Source organism: Thalassophryne amazonica, chromosome 14, assembly GCF_902500255.1.
Source record: "Thalassophryne amazonica chromosome 14, fThaAma1.1, whole genome shotgun sequence".
NCBI lineage: Eukaryota > Metazoa > Chordata > Actinopteri > Batrachoidiformes > Batrachoididae > Thalassophryne > Thalassophryne amazonica.
Window position 1 is genome coordinate 14116198 of NC_047116.1, and position 20935 is coordinate 14137132.

A 20935-nucleotide genomic window follows, 5' to 3' on the forward strand; every position below is an offset into this window, starting at 1 on the left:
ATACTCTGCTCACATTGATATCCAAGGGTTGAAGCTGTTCTGTTCGCCAAGCCGGAATAACAACAAGCACCGAGTTCGTCAGCTTCACACGCTGTGGGTGAGGTGAGGAATACGCATCCAAAGTTCTGTTCTCTGATTGGTTATCGCGACCAGCGTGAACTATAGGATGGCCGTCATACTACAGTGCCCATGATGCATTGCATTTCCTTTTCCGGTGGCCATTTTAAAACATAGATCGACTCTGTCACGTAAAATTGTTTTGTTACAGTAAATTAATTGAGATCCTACCGGTATATTTTTCATTTATAAGTCGCACCAGAGTATAGGTCGCACCCCCGGCCAAAACATGTAAAAAAGTGCGACTTATAGTCCGGAAAATACGGTATATGGATTTGAATGATGTGCGATTACACCAATCATGCTTGAACCTTCGTGCGCATGCGTGAGTTTTTTCACGCGTGTCGGTGACGTCATTTCCCTGTGGGCAGGCCTTGAGTGAGATGTGGTTCAGCCCTCTCGGCTGAATTCCTTTGTTTCACACTCTGCTCGAGACGGCGCGCGTTCCTTTATCAAAATTTTTTCTGGACCTGTGAGGAATATCCGAGTGGACACTATTCGAGAAATTAAGCTGGTTTTCGGTGAAAAGTTTAACGGCTGATAAGAGATTATGGGGTGTTTCTGTCGCTGTAAGGACTTCCCACGGAGCGGGACGTCGCACAGCGCTTCCAGGCGCCGTTGTCGGCCTGTTTCAACCTGAAAACATCCTAATTTAAGGCTTAATTCACCCAGGACGTCGTGAGAGAACAGAGAAGATTCAGAAGAGGCATGAGAACTTTATGCGGACATTCAATCAATTCAATCAATCAATTTTTTTATATAGCGCCAAATCACAACAAACAGTTGCCCCAAGGCGCTTTATATTGTAAGGCAAGGCCATACAATAATTATGTAAAACCCCAACGGTCAAAACAACCCCCTGTGAGCAAGCACTTGGCTACAGTGGGAAGGAAAAACTCCCTTTTAACAGGAAGAAACCTCCAGCAGAACCAGGCTCAGGGAGGGGCAGTCTTCTGCTGGGACTGGTTGGGGCTGAGATTCCACTGTTTAAGGACATTTTTTAATGAAAGACGTGCGCACAAATTCGCCGAGTCGTTTCTGTGACGACTCGGCGAATCTGTGTGCGCCGCGACAGGAAAACACCTCCGTGTTGAAAACCATTTGTAAAATTCAGGCGGTTTTTGATGGCTTTCAACAAGTGAGTAACTGAGAAATTGTTTAACAGCTTGGGCATGTTCCAACTTGCCCGTTAAGGTTTCCAACGGAGGTGTTTTTCCTGTCGCGACCCCCCGCGGTCGGGTCTGGCCCGACATGCGACTCTGCCCACACGTTCTTTCATTACAAAATGTCCGTTAACAATGGAATGTCTGAATAAACTCCTCATGCCGACTTCTTCTGAAAGTTCTCGGTTCTCTGACGACTTCCTGGGTCAACAGAGCCTGAAATGTGGAAGTTTTCAACTTGAAACGGCGAGGCGCTGCCGCCTCGAAGCGCAGATCGCCCTCAGGCGCCGTGGGCTGTCCTTACGGCGACACTACCAGACCAAAATCTCTCATCAGCCGTTAAAATTTTTACCGAAAACCAGCTGAATTTATCGAATGATGTCCACTCAGTTGTGCCTTACACTTTTGAAAAAATTTTGAGCCATTCCTAAACAATGAAAAAATCGACGAGAGGGTGGGCGACTCCTCACTCAAAGACTGCCCACAGGCGAATGACGTAACCGACAGGCGTGAAAAAACTCTCGCATGCCCACGAGGATTCAAGCATGTCTGATGTAATCACACGTGATTCAAATCCATATGGTTTTTGAAAAAAATTATAATAAGGTCAGATACTTTTCTAATAGACCTCGTGTGTGTATGTATGTATGTGTATATATACACTCAACAAAAATATAAACGCAACACATTTGGTTTTGCTCGCATTTTGTATGAGATGAACTCAAAGAGCTAAAACTTTTTCCACATACACAATATCACCATTTCCCTCAAATATTGTTCACAAACCAGTCTAAATCTGTGATAATGAGCACTTCTCCTTTGCTGAGATAATCCATCCCACCTCACAGGTGTGCCATACCAAGATGCTGATTAGACACCATGATTAGTGCACAGGTGTGCCTTAGACTGTCCACAATAAAAGGCCACTCTGAAAGGTGCAGTTTTGTTTTATTGGGGGGGGATACCAGTCAGTATCTGGTGTGACCACCATTTGCCTCATGCAGTGCAACACATCTCCTTCGCATAGAGTTGATCAGGTTGTCAATTGTGGCCTGTGGAATGTTGGTCCACTCCTCTTCAATGGCTGTGCAAAGTTGCTGGATATTGGTAGGAACTGGTACACGCTGTCGTATACGCCGGTCCAGAGCATCCCAAACATGCTCAGTGGGTGACATGTCCGGTGAGTATGCCGGCCATGCAAGAACTGGGACATTTTCAGCTTCCAAGAATTGTGTACAGATCCTTGCAACATGGGGCCGTGCATTATCCTGCTGCAACATGAGGTGATGTTCTTGGATGTATGGCACAACAATGGGCCTCAGGATCTCGTCACGGTATCTCTGTGCATTCAAAATGCCATCAATAAAATGCGCCTGTGTTCTTCGTCCATAACAGACGCCTGCCCATACCATAACCCCACCGCCACCATGGGCCACTCGATCCACAACATTGACATCAGAAAACGTCTCACCCACACGACGCCACACACGCTGTCTGCCATCTGCCCTGGACAGTGTGAACCGGGATTCATCCGTGAAGAGAACACCTCTCCAACATGCCAAACGCCAGCGAATGTGAGCATTTGCCCACTCAAGTCGGTTACGACAACGAACTGGAGTCAGGTCGAGACCCCGATGAGGACGACGAGCATGCAGTTGAGCTTCCCTGAGACGGTTTCTGACAGTTTGTGCAGAAATTCTTTGGTTATGCAAACCGATTGTTTCAGCAGCTGTCCGAGTGGCTGGTCTCATACAATCTTGGAGGTGAACATGCTGGATGTGGAGGTCCTGGGCTGGTGTGGTTACACGTGGTCTGCGGTTGTGAGGCTGGTTGGATGTACTGCCAAATTCTCTGAAACGCCTTTGGAGACGGCTTATGGTAGAGAAATGAACATTCAATACACGAGCAACAGCTCTGGTTGACATTCCTGCTGTCAGCATGCCAATTGCATGCTCCCTCAAATCTTGCGACATCTGTGGCATTGTGCTGTGATAAAACTGCACCTTTCAGAGTGGCCTTTTATTGTGGGCAGTCTAAGGCACACCTGTGCACTAATCATGGTGTCTAATCAGCATCTTGATATGGCACACCTGTGAGGTGGGATGGATTATCTCAGCAAAGGAGAAGTGCTCACTATCACAGATTTAGACTGGTTTGTGAACAATATTTGAGGGAAATGGTGATATTGTGTATGTGGAATAAGTTTTAGATCTTTGAGTTCATCTCATACAAAATGGGAGCAAAACCAAAAGTGTTGCATTTATATTTTTGTTGAGTGTATATATGTATGTATGTATGTGTGTATATGTGTGTCTGTGTATGCATACACTGTTTATTTCTCTGATTAAGTACATTAATGTTTGGAATTACTCTCACAGACCTCATGGATTGCATACATCGCTCGCTTTTTCTTTCACAACTAAATTAATCCATATTCCTTTCTGCAGGGTTTTGTGGAGGAATGACTGTGATTTCTGTTTTAGAAAGTATCCACTATAAAGTAATCAGAAAGTCACGGTGTATTGCTCTGATTTAGTGCATTTTTTTCTGTGCAGAAACACTCATCAATTTGCCATCTACAAACCAGCCAACAGGTGGCAGACATGTATGGGATATTACATGTAAAAGGGTTTGTATTGATTATAGGCTTTTCCAAAGCCTAGGACATGGTGCAGTTTAAGGGAGACACTGGGATTCATCATCAGTTCTGTAATTGATTATCTGATTCTCTCTGACACTGTGGGGGAATCTATGTCGCTAACATACAGTGTAATATGAGTGTGTCCTATTTGAAGACCAAAATTGTGAATTGACCCACAGTCAGCTGACTGTATCATCACACATACTGCATGTAGTCATGAAATATAACAAGACTCACACAAGTTTAGGAGTAGAGGCCATCCTTCCACTCCCTTTTCCTCTTCGGATGCTTCAGGGAAATACGTGTCGGCTTCTGTGAGCCAACCTCATGTTTCATAGCAACCAAATGTATCCAAAATACTGCACTACCCTGAAGATTCCACAGGTATTCTCGAGAAAAGGGTTTGGTCTGAGGAGGGGAGGGGAGAGTTTCAGGGCGTGAGAAGAAGAGCAGCAGGAAATGCGCTACTCAATGTGACATGGACATGTGGGTGAGGCTTTATGCAAACCACTGATGTCATCACTGCTTGTCTCCACCCTAACCCAGCCCACAGGTAGTTTTGGTGCTGTCAGTCGTCTCCTGTCATGCGGCCTCTCCCTCCATTTAAGTGTTTGTGTGTGCGCTCCACACTTTCTATTTGCTGCACACACGCTCCTCCCCGTCCGTCACTGCCCTCCTGTGATATGAACTTGGGAAGCATTGCGTTGTGTGCTGAGTCCCTGCCAGAGAATTCCTGAGTGATTACTGCTTTGTCTCTGAAGGTGGCCAGCACTCACCCCTGCATTTGTCTGTTTGTTTAGGACAACCTCAACGTCTTCCTCAAGGCCTGCAGCAAGCTCGGACTAAAGGAAGCACAGTTGTTTCACCCGGGAGACCTTCAGGATTTATCTACACGAGTGACAGTCAAGTAAGTTCCAGTTCTCTCACCAGTGTACGGACACAAATGTTGGCAGTAATGTTTTTGTACTGGTCTTTTTCCACTCAGACGCTTGTTTCTGTAAGGGCCTCTTTGAATGAAGCAGTTCTCAGGCTTTAATATGAACACGTGGGCAGAATAATTTAATGAACCCTCTCAGGAATAAACGGTTTCAGGGTCATGATCCAAGCTTCTGCAGTGGTGTGAAGGGGGTTTGCTACTATTTTCAGCCTCATGTATTCTTGTGTTAATACACAGCTGTTGAAGCCAGAGTTGTTTTTCTACGGGTGAGTTAAGATCACACAAATCAGTCACTCATCTTCAACCGCTTTCTCCAGTTAAAGGTCACGGGGGAGCTGGAGCCTGTTCCAGCGGTCATAGGGCATGAGGCGGGGTACACCCTGGACAGGATGGCAGTCTGTCGCAGGGCCAAATAAACAAATGCACACATATGGACAAATTAAAGTTTCCAATCCACCTGACCTGCATGTCTTTGGATGTGGGAAGAAGCCGGAGCACCTGGAGGGAACCCACACAAACACGGAGAGAACATGCAAACTCCACACAGGAAGGCCACAGGTGGGAATCGATCCCATGACCTTCTTGCTGTGAGGCAACAGTGCTAACCGCTAAACCACCGCCCTGCCCAGATCACACAAATCAATGTAGAAATTCCAGAATGTTTGGTGATCTGAGCTGATTTTCTGACCAGTTCTGCTGCATGTTTAGTAAATTATGTGCACTCACCAGTGACATATTAGTCTTGGTGGATCTGACTGATGCCGGTGTGTAGGTGATGCATTTTTTAAATAATTGTCTTTCACATCATCAGTAGAAAGTGGTGTTTTGCTTGGGTGGTGCAGGCAGCATTTATTGTTTGTGTGTCTTTGTCAGTTGCGTGCTCAGCAGAGATGCGCGTGCGGTATGTCGAACAACCTGTTCACTTTTTGCACAGGTGTGTCTTCAGCATTAGGGACAGTAAGGCAGCGCAGAGTGCACTTTTAATCTGCTATGAATCCAGAAGATTCTTCAGCATACATCTGAAAAGATTTGCAGCATCTATTAAAATATTACATCAGAGTATTACATTTACAAACTGGGACAAATTTGAGATTTTCCCTTCTGAATCTGACCATTTCTGGAAAGCTGCTGCACGCTTCTGGTATGTGGTTCTAAACCTGATGCCTCAGCCATCTAGTAACCTTGTTAATTATTGTGTCTTACAAGGTGTGTGGTTCGGATTAGGTCAAGAGTTAGGCTTAGAGTTTAATGTTTCTGAAGTACGTAAAAAGTTTAGAAACTTGAACAATACTTGCGCTTACAGACCACAGCTTTGTAGACTTCCAGAGGTCTTGCGCAGTAGCTAAATCCAGGTCCAGTTCCAGAATGTTTCAAATTTATGTACATACTGTATGTAATATTGTATAAGTGCATTGACCATATACAAAGCCAAAACAACAAGCTGCCATTAAGGTTTTCAACATAATAAGACATTCTTATGCAAAGTTGATAATCCCCATAAAACATACAGCCTTGACACTTGAAAAAACCCCCCCAAAAAAACAGACGACTCATTTTACAGCACAGGGGTTTTGAACACTAACATTGTACAGCACTATATTGTGGCTCTCATTACATCTGTGGTGTGTACAAGTGCATCTCAAAAAATTACAATATTGTGAAAAAGTTCAATCTTGTGTCAGTTATTTGAGAAAAATTATTCACAGCGCTTCACTTTTTCCACATTTTGTTGTGTTACAGGCATAATGGAGTAAATTAATTTTTTCCCTCAAACTTCTACTCCCTACACCCCATAATGACTACATGAAAAAGGGGTTATTTTATTTTATTTTTTTCAAATTTATTAAAAATAAATAAATAAAGAAATCACATGTACATAAGTATTCCCACCCTTTGCTCAATACTTTCCCTTTGACCTTTGGCAGCAATTACAGCCTTAAGTCTTCTTGAATATGATGTCACAAGCTTGGCGCATCTATCTTTGGGCAATATTGCCCATTCCTCTTTGCAGCACCTCTCAAGCTCCATCAGGTTGGATGGGGAGCGTCTGTGCACAGACATTTTCAGATCTCTCCAGAGATGTTGCATCGAATTCAGGTCTGGGCTCTGGCTGGGCCACTCAAGAACATTCACAGAGTTGTCCTGTAGCCACTCCTTTGATATCTTGGCTGTGTTCTTAGGGTCATTGTCCTGCTGAAAGATGAACAGTCGCCCCAGTCTGAGGTCAAGCGCATTCTGGAGCAGGTTTTCATCCAGGACGTCTCTGTACATTGCTGCATTCATCTTCCCTCAATCCTGACTAGTCTCCCAGTTCCTGCCACTAAAAAACATCCCCACAGCATGATGCTGCCACCACCATGCTTCACTGTAAGGATGGTGATAATGCCTGGCATTCACACCAAAGATTTCAATCTTTGTCTAATCAGACCAGAGAATTTTGTTTCTCATGGTCTAAGAGTCCTTTAGGTGCCTTTTGTCAAACTCCAGGTCAGGTGCCATATGCCTTTTACTAAGGAGTGGCTTCCGTGTGGCCACTCTACCATACAGGCCTGATTGGTGGATTGCTGCAGAGATGGTTGTCCTTCTGGAAGGTCCTCTCCACAGAGGAATGCTGGAGCTCTGACAGAGTGACCATCAGGTTCTTGGTCTCCTCCCTGACTAAGGTCCTTCTCCCCCAGTTGCTCAGTTTAGACGGGTGGCCAGCTCTAGGAAGAGTCCTGGTGGATCTGAACTTCTTCCATTTACAGATGATTGAGGCCACTGTGCTCATTGGTACCCTCGAAGCAGCAGAAATGTTTTTGTACCCTTCCCCAGATTTGTGCCTTGTGAAAAATATGTCTCAGAGGTCTACAGACAATTCCTTTGATTGCATGCTTGGTTTGTGCTGTGACATACACTGTCAACTGTGGGACCTTGTATGGAGACAAGTGTGTGCCATCCAAATTCATGTCCAATCAACTGAATTTACCCTAGGTGGACTTCAATTAAGCTGTAAAAACATCTCAAGGATGATCAGTGGAAACAGGATGCACCTGAGCTCAATTTTGAGCTTCATGGCAAAGACTGTGAATGGTTACATACATGTGATTTCTTAGTTTTTTTTTTTTTTTTTTTTAATTTGCAAAAAAACAACCTTTTTCATATCATGTCATTATGGGGTATTGTGCATAGAATTTTGAGGAAAATAAATTTAATCCATTTTGGTATAAGGCTGTAACATCACAAGATGTAGAAAAAGTGAAGTGCAGTGAATACTTTCCGGAGACACCGTGCATGCAGTGAACTTCAAGTGGCTGCACATAACTGAGGAAAGTGCTTTTTAACAATACATGGCTTCATATTGTGACAACAATCTCAAATCTCCAATTAAGTTGTCGAAATATCTCAAGGATGATCAGTGGAAATGCACCTGAGCTCAATTTTGAGCTTATTGGTAAACTTTTCACATTGTCATTATGGGGTATTGTGTGTAGAATTTTGAATTTAAAAAAATTTGAATGAATTTTGTCCATTTTGGAATAAGGCTGTAAAATAGCAAAATGTGAAAAAAGTGAAGTGCTGTGAAAGTGTGTGTGTGTGTGTGTGTGTGTGTGTATGTATGTATGTATGTATGTGTATATATATATATATATATATATATTATGAAATAATTGAAAAATATTGATCCCCCCCCCCTCCCCACAGTATTATAATTTTTTGAGATGCACGTGTAACACCAATGATTAAAAGCTTTACATCTTAGATGTCCACTAACACATCCCCATGTTTACATCTGCCTCTGTGTGGACTACAAACTAACAAAAAAACAAGGATAGATGCTAATTCTTAAGCGCTGGCCTCATGGACCACCAAACAAGACTCTGATTGGATGTTGTTGTTTTTTTGTTTTGTTTTATTTTTTGTTAATGATAGTTGATGCTGAAAGTTTGGTTAATATTAGATCGATATGATCCAAAATGTCAGATCGGTGCACCCCTCATATTTAGCATTACTTAATGTCCTGTAACTGCACTTCTTTGACATGTGGGCACAACTTTTAGAATATTCTTTCACGTGATTCTCCCAGGACTCTGTTGCCCCTCTGCCATTATCATGGACACTACTGAAACCACAGTTGTCACACAACACACACATATATAACACGTACATGGTCTAAAATATGAGCTCTGAATAAACAAATCTTCCAGGCTATCATGATGCACCCTTGTCACAGCAGAAGATACCCTGCACTAACTTACAATAACACTATTCACTCCATGTCATAAATCAAGATAATAGCAGTATTGATGTGTACTGTGTGTTTTCACCCACGTCTCCTACACCATAATCCTTTCCCATGATACTGGTTTCACAAAGCCATTTTGAAAATTCTCAAGTTGATGTTGGTAATTTTTGAGTGAAAGGAAAGCTATCTCCAGTGCATTTACTCATTTATTGAATGCATTTATGATTATTCTTTAAAATGTCACAAAATGCTTAACAATAAGTCACATGATTCCCCAGGGCCCAAACTGATGCCTTTAAATGTCTTTCTTTTTTTTTGTCTGACCAATGGTCCAAAATGCAAAGTTAGTCTGTTTGTATTTTTATAAAATGGAAAAAAGTCTTCTTGGGGTCATATTTAAGAATTGGCCTTTGATTCTCTTGTTGAGAAATTAATTGGTAGCTGTAGCTCTATCCTAATGTTTGATTCAGTAGGTTGAGCTGCTGTGTGGAACTCACGGAATCCCGAACAAGTTCACCAATATATAGTTACTGAGAGTGCTGTGTGGATTGGAGGCAGAGTCTCACTTGTCCCAGTGAAGTGAGGTGTTCATCAGGGATGTGTTCCTGGTCCTAATGTGTTCAGTTTCAATGCATGCATAAACTGGGAGCTTGGAAGTGTTCTGGAGACCTACAAGTTAGGTTGTTCATTCATTCTTTTATTATTGAAGTTTATTTTGTTTAGTGCTTTCATTCCTGGGAAAGCTGTTTAGAAATTGTTGCTGTTAACTAATCTCTCAGTATATCTGTCGCAGAACCTCCCAAGCTACCAAAAATAATAATAGTAATATAGAAATAAATGAACAAACCCTGCAACCTAGAAGGTGGGGATGGACCGGTCTTCTGCCTGGGTCTTTGACATCTAGAATCCAGGTTGGTTTGTTGTGTGTTGGATACAGTTCTGTGCATGCTCTCAGACCTGACCTGTTTTGGACTAAAATTCCAAGAGCAATTAATCAAATATTATTTTGAATTGACCTAATCTCTTGATTGAACCCAACATGGATTTTTTTATTCATTTGTTTTTCATTCAACCCCATAGAAACTGTTGTGTTGTTCTGCTGAGCCCAGCTCCGTTCTACCACTTGCTTTGTGGAGGAGCTCACTGTCCTCTTATTAAGTCCTGGAGGGACACTTTGACACAGGATTGGTTGGAATGCTCTGTTAGTAGTGTCTCCTCCCACACTGGCAGTACACCTGGGTGTGTTTGCATTGTAAAAGCTGGAGTTTGGATGTTTCTTTTGGTCACAATGTACGTAATGCTTACTTACCACAAAAAAAGATACCGCCCTAAAACTGGTTCTGTTTGCTGTCCTTGGTACCAAGGTGTCATCTTACTACTACCCAGGAGTCATCTCCTTAAACTCATTGTAGAACATTACATAACTTAATAAAAACAGTACATAAATAAATGAACTGCATTTCTGTAGCACTTTTCCATCTGATGCAGATCCTCGAAGTGCTTTATAGTGGTGCCTCACATTCACCCACTCATGGGCACACTGTCAGCGCGCTGCCATGCAAGGTGCTTAGTTGCACTCTGGAAGCAACTTGGGGATTAAGGACCTCACTCAAGGGCACCTTAGTGAGTGTCCTGTCTGACGGGTAATCAAATTCAGGATTCTTTGGTTGGAAGTTGCTCAAGCCTTCAGGTCACCACAAACTGGTTTTCAAACTGGTTTCCATTTGGTTGAAATACGTCAAAGGATTCAAATTAGGCACATAACTGAAAACATAGTCTGCTGTGAATTTGTGAAAAAGCCTTCTCAGAGTGTTTGCCAGTGCCTTGTTGATCAACTGCTCTTGATTGAAGTCAGTATTTGTTTGGTTCTGGTTGTAGGGATTCCATGAGTTTCTTTGGTTTACAGTTTAATCATATGTTCATTTGGATATCCAAATATCTGAAGCTAGTCTCCCGGGCCTGGTTTTATGAAGTAGTACTCAAGGAAAACAGACTGCGAATAAGGCTTAGTACTTAAAACTAGTCAAAGAGTAAAAATGATTGCGTACTATGGGGACAGATTATTCAAGATAGCTTTGTCTAACTCTAGTCCAAAAGTCCACAGTTTAGACCGCCATTTGACATGATATAATCCTGGTCTAATGCCAAAATGGCAGCAATTGTTGTGCTTCAACACAAAAAAACAGGCGACATTTACATTGAGAAAGGGTTTTCGAGATCACCAGAGTTCTCCCAATCCTTCAAATCGGATATTTTTTGCTGATTTTGACTGGGGAGTGGGGGGTGGCCTTTAAATTACATTAACTGAGGAACCATATGAATGGGCATTTTACAGAGTACATTGGTTAAAAATTTGAGCAAGATGCATGCAGTTTAAAATCTGCTTAAGCTGAAAATGTGTGTTTGACAGCTGAATGATTCCGGTTTCAAAGTATGAAATTTAGGCTATTTGCATGTCAACTGTGCTGTACCCAACTTTAGTCTACAACTTCCTGTTGTCAAAGATTGTAGAATCTCTCAGGAACCTTAAAATGGCTCCTAGTGCGGGTACTTTTAGTCTGATGCAAAATTGTAGCCACCAGTCTAGTGAGTTTGGGACTGTGAATTATCTGCGTGTGTTTTATTTATTTATTTTTCCTGCCCATCGTGCCGGGATGTTCCAGGTGAAGTATTAATAGCACTTACATACAGAATGGACTGGACAGCAGAGTGTAACATGAGGACTTATTTACGAGTAGTTCTAATCCCACATACTGTCACTGGCCGATGGTTGTATTTCACTGTTGCTTATCGGAATTTGAACAAATGGGCTGCGCAGAGGGAGAAAGTTGTCCCTATCAGCTGCCTACTTGCCTGGTCTGTGTCCAACCTCCACTCCCTATAAACCCAATCTGACAGGTGCTTTGCTCAAATCCCATCTGCTCTGCTTCAGCAGCACTGTGGCTCTTCCCATTTTATTAGCTGTGCACTTTTTCACAAGGATTAGGTGGTTTTCTTCACAGTGGGTCTGCAGTTAATGGTTATTTTCCTCATCAGATAAACTGTTGATTAGTTTTATGGTTGTTTATAGAATGATTATAAAAATGTGATTATTAGTTTACCAGGTCTGGGGGCTAAAGGTTGTATGTCATGTGTAATTAGGATTTAATATGACAAAACCAGTTTCTTAAATTTAACCCGTTTAAGTTTGGTGTACACCTGTCTAATTTGGTTTAAATCCAGTGGAACAGTTCAGCGTACCAACTTGTTGGAATTACTAAAGTGGATTTAAAGCACTTTAAACCAGTTGATTCTTATGGCAGAACAGCTTCAATCCAGTTAAACCTGGTCAGTAATCCAGATTGTCTCTAATTTTGCCATATTAAAACCAGTGTAAATTGTAGTTTGGTTTATAGCTGTTTAAAGAGTTCAAAGTACTATCTTATCGGAATTACTAAAGTGGCGTTAAAGCGGTAAAACCCGTAATCCACATTCTATCTAATTTTGCCATATTACATTCAGTGTAAGGAACTCTTGATTTTTAAAATGCATTGTAACCAGTTTAAACCAGTTGGTCATTGGTGTCAAACAATTCGACACCAGTTAAGCACAATGTATTTCCAGTTAAAAATAAGTGAACAGTTAAATATCAAATAGTTGAGTACTTAGCAGTCGTTGTTTTTTTGTTTGTTTGTTTTTTAGGTATTTAGTGTTTTCTTATATGTATTTTTATTGCTTTGTCACTCACCTGTAAAGAACTGCACTTTCTCCTTAAAAATAAGAACACAATTTTACACAAAAGTACTTTATGAGTGAAATATAGCAAGGCCGGTACTGGAAACTTCATGTTTCATCGCATCTGAGTGGCAATGGACCTGAAATTTTAAATTTTTCATCAGTGGGGGCAGCGGTGCCACATGGGGAATATTGTTTTTGGTTGCATAAATGTGTCTGTGATTAAACAAAGTACCTCAAAGATTTGACCCTATTTGGATCAAGTATTACGGATTATTGAGAGTCGGACAAAGCAGTCTTATTTTTGAGGGGTGGAAAAAATGTTTCAATGTCTGGGTCACAGGTCAAGGTCAAAACTTTGGGCCCAGTGCTAAAGATGTTTGGAATGGTTGTTGGGAAATTGTTTAAAAATGCACACATGGTTACTATGAAACACTAATATGAAGTCATTCATCGCTGTTCCATTGGTCACATGACCTTTGACCCTGGGTGACTTTGAAAGATTATCAGTCATTTAGGATGGTTGTGTTTAATAGTACTTCCTCAAAGTAGCCTTCCTAAATGACTTTGATGACCTTTCAAGGATCAATTGAAAGGTGACTTGTCACCTTCACGTTTAATTAATTAAGAATGTCTGTTCTGAGGAATAGTTTAATGATGCACATATGATCACTATTAAACACGAATATGAAGTTTTATTGGCAACATGTCTTTTGATGCCCTTGAAAGGTCAAATTCCAACGGCTAAGTGTTTAACTCAGTTTCGAGCAGATGTGGATTAAACGTTATAAAAGAGCTGCATGTTTGTTGAGGATAAAGTGATAAAATCATCTACAGAATTGATCAGATGTCACGTCCTTACAGAACAATATATTATAATATCACTGAAGCATAAAAAGCATAAAGCATGTCTCTTTTTGTTAAGATAGTGTTTAAAAGTAAAAGTGTTTTTTATTCTAATGTATCTTTTTCTGAAAATACTGCATATATTCCTACAAAGTACCCCCAGCTGATATGTATATATGCCTTCAGCTTAAACATTTTTCTTTAATGAAATTTAAGTATGCCTGAAAACCAGCTTCAGTGAATTTGCAGAAAAAGTCTTGGTAAAACTACATGCTGAAATCAGTTTCCTCTTACTAAACTGTGTTGCCCAAACAAAAGATTATTGGATGTTTCTTCTGACCTTTGAGCTTTGTTGTTGTAGTGTTGACCTGTCTACCATCTGCACTCTGTATTGCTTTTTTGCTTCAAATTGGGCAACCGTCTCTGATAAAGACGCCTATCAGTCACTGCTTGTAAATTCTTTCCGTATTAAATTGTTGTGTACTGCTGAGATAAAGACTGATAACTGGCTTTTACTGCGGCGTGATATGCAGTGAATAAAGATTTCCTCATATCATCCTGGTGTGGTCATGAACTATAACCAAAGCAACCTCGGGAACACTCCGAGGTGTCGCACTGACTGGGCTGGGTTTGAATCATCACTGGAGGCTCTGATTCACAGGCTACTTTTGAGCAAGTCTGTCAGTTTCTAACAGGTGGCTAGGAAATAAGTGGCGCAGATGAATCATGGACTCCAACTCTGTTTTACTGGGCATTGTTTTTAACTAGCATTTAGAAATTTAGTCAGGATTCCAGGCCACACTCAGATTACAATTCTGAAAAGATGTAAAATTCCAAAGAGCTTTAAGGGAGGTTTTTCCTGTTGACCTTCAGGTCTTTAGTTTAAACATAACCGCCATAAATCGTTTATCGAGAGGTGTGCCTTGCTCTCATCATTACGCCATCGCACGCTCTGCCGTTGGACTGTATGTGCTGAGGAGGTTTCATATTTATTCAGCTTGTATCACTGTGTAACCTCCAGTAAGTCCAAGACCAGGACAGTCTGGAGCTGTGGAGTCACTGCACTCATATCGGGGTTTACGCTAATCACAGAATGTTTTGTTTTCGGAGAGCCTTTATTTGTGCTCTGCAGAGCCTGTAAAGTACTAACGATATATATTTTAATCTTGTACAAACAAAATATGTTACGTAAAATGTAATTATCTTGTGGGAACAAGCTTGTGAAAACACTTGACTGCAGATTCTTCTCTATCATGGATGTTATCACCTTCAGATGCTCACTGCCTCCTCAGAATAGATCACACTCAGTAAAGATCTGTTACTGTGCTCACCTGTGGTTTTGAGTGTTTATGGTGCACACGTCCACTACTTGTTAAGTCCATTACTGCCATAGATCTTGAGGCCCATTGGTGGTGGTGCTTTTCCCTGGATTCTGTGACATGAAGCAAATGAGTCTATAATTCCCACGGGACAGTTCATATTGCGATACTTGGATGCCGACATGGTTCTAGAGGTATCTAGAAGTACCATGGGGAGAATTTAATAAGATACTTTGAGACTGACTGTATCCATTGTCTATACCCGTTTACTCCAATTAAGGGTCATGAGGGTTCTTGAGCCTATCCCAGCAGTCACAGGTTGAGAGGCATGGTACACCCTGGACAGGACGCCAGTCTGTCGCAGGGCCACATATAGACAAAGAAACGCATTCACACCCGCACGGACACCTACAGACAATTTTAAGATTCCAGTCCACCTAACCTGCATGTCTTTGGATGTGGGAGAAAGCCGGAGCACCCGGAGGGAACCCAAGCAAACATGCAGGGAGCATGCAAACTCCACACAGAAAGGCCCCAGTTGGGTAGCAATCCCAGGACCTTCTTGCTGTGAGGCATCAGTGCTAACCACTAAGCCACTGTGCTGTTGAGACTGCATATCATAAATCATATTTACAAAATAAAAGAAAGCACATCATGTTCTTGAGTTTTGTTTTCCACAGAGGAACAATCATGAAAACACTTTTTGACGTAAACTGCCAGCCTGCCCGCAAATGTCTTTAATCTCATACTTAGCTGCTTGAAAAAAATAAGTTTATTAGTGCTGTGCATTGTCTGCTACGGAAGCTCTGAGCTGCCAAGCCCTAATATATATTTGGCTAAGTATCATGTAATTACGTGAAAAGTTTCATGTTATAACGTGATATTTATCATGTTATAACGTGATATTTGTCACGTTATAATGTGATATGTAGGCTATTCAGCACTTCAACACTTCCCAGGTTCAGTCAAGGAACATGGCTCGTCTGTGATGTAGGGGGATTTAAGGATCAATAAAAAGCATGAGCCAATACTTTTGCTGTTTGTTTTCACTTGAATCAGAGTTAAAAAAAAAAAAAAAAAAAAAAAGCAAACAGCCTTAGATAAGTAGCGCCCTCTTGTGGCAGAATAGCAGAACAGGTATATTGGCTGTGTATCAAAGTAAAACCATATTGATGTTTTCACGTTATAACGTAAAAATACCATGAAATAACGTGATAAATGTTTATCACAAAATAACATGATAATTTCATAATTCGAAATAACGTGATAATTTCATATTATGAAATAACGTGATAGATTCATATCTCGGAATAACGTGATAATTTCTTATCACGAAATAACATAATTTCACGATAAAACGTGAAAATATCATTTCATGAAATAACATGATAGTTGTGCATCACGAAATAACGTGATATATATCATGTTATAACGTAATAAATATCACGTTATAATATGAAACCTTTCACGTTATTACATGTTACTGAGTCAAATTATATTTATATGGTTGGCAGCGCCACGTCGCCGTAGTCTGCTTAATTGGTATATCATCATGCCTGCCACAGCACATCATGCAGGGAGCTTTTTGCTATGTTGGATTAATGTTATACGGTGAAATTGGACACTGTGTTGCAAGGCTGCAGCAGGTTCCTCTGAGCCAAGCAGTCGGTTGAGGGAGTCAATGGCACATTTGGCTCGCGAATTTCAACGTTTAATATGCAAAAAAAAACACTCACTCTCATCATTCATTTTTGCTCTTCCATCTTTCATTTTGCTCACTTTGATGTCCAAGGAAATTTCTCACAGTCCGCCATTATTTTTTCATTTGCTTGAAACAGAGATGAAATCAGGTAATGCTTACTTTCGGTCTGTAATACTGTAATTTCTGGACTATAAGATGCTACTTTTTTCACACGCTTTGAACACTGCAGCTTAAACAATGATGCAATATAATTTATGCAATAATTTATGGATTTTTACAGGCTTTCTCATAAGTCAAATTCGTCAATTGATGCTGTCCATTGATTCGCTGAAAGCTGTGGTCCTCATGCAGCGTAAATTCACATACAAAATAAATATAAAGTCTTACCTGTTCGTGTTAGTGGATTCGGCATTGCATCCTGAAGAAAATGATCCACATAAAGCCTCCCAATTTTGGAAAACAACATCTAAAAATACTTTAATTCCTGAAGAAAACTCTCTGGCACTTTGCTCCGTCAGATCAGTCAGCTGTCTTTGCGCCACAAGTAGAAAAAGTCACAGCCCCTCATTAACATCTCTTTTACCACAGACACTAGGCGATGCACGCGATGAAATTATCTCATGATCCAAGTTAAGGTTAAGTTAAAGTTATCTCAGTTCTCTTTGTGGAGCGGAGACGCCGCTCACCACTGTGCGCTCGCTGGATGCCGTGCTGGTTGTGTAACAGGAAAAAAAAAAAGCATTTACGGTACGTATTTAATTAAAAGTAAAAAAAAAAATCTTTCTAACATCTTTCTTTGTAAATATCTCGTTACAATGTGGAGACCCGTGGCTTATAGACAAGTGCGGCCTATTTATGTACATTTTTTTTTCTTTTTAAAATTGGTGGGTGCTTCTTATATTCAAGTGTGCTCTATAGTCCGGAAATCACGGTGTATATAGCGGCCTCTGTTGAATGAAAATGGTACTGCATATCCACCTCTTTTCCACCAGCAATTGAATTTGAACTATATCATTTCTGGATTGCCACATTGTAAAATGAAATTACGATATCATGAGTATCTATTTTTTCCCCACCCCTAATATACATAATTATTTCGGATATCTTGACCCATTGTATCTTTCTCTGTATCTAGTTCAAAGTATAATACTATGTTTAGGTCATATCAAATTGTTGGTTGATGCGTGCTCTGACAATTTTCATAGAAATTGCCTTGCTGAATGTAGGAAGTCAGTATTTTCTAAAGTCAGACATGTAGTTTGTCATGTTGGTTCACTGGCTGTTACCAGCCTTGGGCACATTCTTGTCATTCATTCATTTCGATACCTGCATGCTTTCTTGATCTCATTTGATTTAAAATAAAAAAAAATCTGTTTGTACTTCATGAGCTTGATAGGAATCAGATTCCCTCCTGGTTGCTTGTCATGTGACTTCTTGTAAAGAGAGCCCTTGCAGAGAGGAGTCCAAAGTCTCACTGGTTGCAGCAAATTATTGACAAGTGTTGACTGAACAAAATGCATCAAAATTCAGTGTGGTATGAGTAGTATCCCTTTAACAACAGATAGAGGAGTAGCTGTGTGGTATGTTGATTTTTTTTTTTTTTTTGGATTATTATTAATGTGCAACAGCATCCCTGGCCATCTTTAAAAACAAATGTTTGAACTACCTGAAGGAATGTGTTGTTTTACAGACATATTTGGATGCTGCGATCTGTTATCAGGGTTTATTGAATATCGACTCACTTTTTTTGACTATCTCATTCTTATACAGACATCATTATTTTTTTTTAAACTTGATGTGAGAGGACGTGTAAAAGTTCAAAAATCCACAAAGGGAAAAAGCCGGACTGGTTTGTCTATTAGCATTTTGGGTGTGGTTTGCTTTGTTGGCGTGGCTGGTTTTGTGGATTAATACGTTGCAGAGCTGTGTGAACTGTGGGCAGACTGTAAAAGCAAACGTGCAATGATGAAATTAAACAGCCATGGCTGTAAATGGTCGCCACAAAGGATATATTTGTGTTGTGAGGCTGCTGGACCTCGCGGCTCACAGTAGCTGCAGTGTTTCAGAGTGTGACACGGTGATGCCTGATACTGTTTCACTCTCACAGCTGATTTGTTATTCTGCTTTTCCCTTTGTCTGCCAGTTTTTTTTTTGTTTTTTTTTTCAGAACTACTAATGCATGAAAATGGAAGGCTTTTGTTTCAAACCAAACTGTTTCATTGCAGCTTAAGGATGCAGAGGGAGGACATGAAATATAGTGTTTCTGAAGCCGGACACAGTAAGTGATCTTGATTGCAGATATGCTCCTGGGTAGACGTGCACATCTATCTGCTTTCACAGATTGTTTTTGTTTTTAATCTCTGTTATCGAGAAGAAACAGTGCTGGTTTGAGGCCACCGTGCACTGATGGAGGACTTGTGGCAGGTTGTTTACTTTGTCTCATGTGAAAAGCTGATTTGTCTATCATTTGAATATGTGGCCAAGTTATTCGTTTGTGTGCGTTTCTTTGTGTGTCTACTGTAATTTGTTTTGGTTGAATATAAACATGCGTTTTGACGCCTTGAAAGAAATTTTAAAGAAGATTAAAAGTGCTAAGAGTACAGCAGAGCCACACCCACTTCTTGAAGCCATCAGACATATAAAGGAAATATTGCATGGACCTTTAGACACTTACAGTACTGTGCCAAACTTGTAGGCATCCCAGAGCTATAATAAAAGTAGTGCTTGACGCTCTCCCCACCCCCCTTTTTTTATTGGCATATCAACACAAAATCAGTTCTAACAAAAGTGAATATGCAAGCTATATGATTTTATTCCATAATAATAATTTCTTTGCGTACTGGCCAGTAGAATATCACACAAAAACTGTTCCAAATGATCATGCAATATTAAAATGATTGTAAAACAGAATTACTAGTACTTTAAGTTGCGTTTTTCATAAAATAGTGTTTGAGGTCCTGCAACTTATACTTGGGTGCGTCTTATCTACCGAAAAATCACACATAAATAGAACACAGTTGTCATATTGATTATCATTAATGTTGAAATTCATCACACATTTAATTTATTTATGAATATTTATCATGTTTTCATAGTTTTTAATGCTTTTATGATGCATTAAATGCGCCTAAAACTTTTGCACACTACTGTACATTCACTAACTATAAAATATCTGAGTTAATTTCTGTAAAATTAGCCATTTTCTTATTTGTTAGTAGAGTTTCCTGTTTTTAAAGTTTTAAGCGTTTTTCATAAATTAATAAAAAAATATTAAGCACACCTTTGAAATCAGCACATCAATGCAGTGGTTTTGGGCTACAAAAACTGCAGTATGCACAGAGTGCTCTTTTTCAGTCTTATAAAAGTGCTGTGTGATTGTGCTAAACCTGTCATACTCAATCAGTTTCCTAATTGTGTTAAGATATTTGTTTTTTATTTTATTGTTTCACGTTCTGTATTGTATTGACTTAGAATAATGAATACCATGATTCCACATACTCCGATTCAGTAGGTGGCAGTATGCATCTCTGAAGCAGGTCAGCTAACTGCCAATAAGTTAAAAATTTTATTTTTATTTATTTAAAAGTTTGGTTTATTTTCGAACTGTGAATGATGACATTCCATCGGTTGCTTTTTGAGAGGTTACCCACAAGCAAACATAAATAATTAAGTAGGTTTCTTTTCATGTTTAGTACAGTTTTACTGTTTATTATCTTTGGCAGTAGAAAGTGGAAAATGTTACGTGTACACTTGGTGCTGGGGAATTGCTTTCCTCTTACCCTTTGACTTGAGAAAGCATGTGGTGATGTGAACGCCTCTGTAAACATGCAGAGGTTGAGTTTTATGATCTAATTGATTGGCTATTAGAAGTCATGAGAGACATTCGCGCTACTTTGTCAAGGTGAAAATCTTCCTGTCAGTTTAGACCTTCTGACGCTGCCGCAGTCCTGAAACCTTTTGGCACTGCACTCCTGGGACTCACGGAACCACCATGACTCTGCGGTACAACAAAACTATTTAGTGTTGACTGGTCACAAACCTTTGCACCGCAGCCAGGGTTGTTTCTGTCACTGAAACTGGATTTGGCACCAGTATTTGTTTGGTCTGGGCTTGTTTGGGGGTGCAGTGGAACACCTCCCTCATGGTTTGGTGTAAGTCATGGCTTCAAGGTCACAGTATGGTTCACGTTTTAGAACAAAATACTTGCCCAAAATTTAAAAAGATTAAATAATGTAACTTGAAATGTTCAAGAACTGTCTTAAAGCAGGTTG

At 40.4% G+C, this 20935-nt stretch overlaps 1 protein-coding gene and 1 long non-coding RNA gene across 3 annotated transcripts in view; one reads left to right on the forward strand and one right to left on the reverse strand.

Annotated features, from left to right (window-relative positions):
* The window catches only part of lmo7a (LIM domain 7a), a 114632-nt gene that overhangs the window by 38881 nt on the left and 54816 nt on the right, over positions 1 to 20935 (forward strand). For both annotated transcript variants that reach the window (XM_034186924.1, XM_034186926.1), the window contains exon 4: positions 4722 to 4828. In XM_034186924.1, coding sequence (XP_034042815.1) covers positions 4722 to 4828 — 107 coding nt within the window. The remainder of the gene's footprint in view (positions 1 to 4721; positions 4829 to 20935) is intronic.
* Positions 4181 to 19540, reverse strand: LOC117525088. Its single transcript, XR_004564953.1, has 3 exons — positions 19405 to 19540; positions 5465 to 5466; positions 4181 to 4192 (listed from the first exon to the last, which is right to left on the reverse strand). It is a non-coding gene; the product is annotated as an uncharacterized LOC117525088 (long non-coding RNA).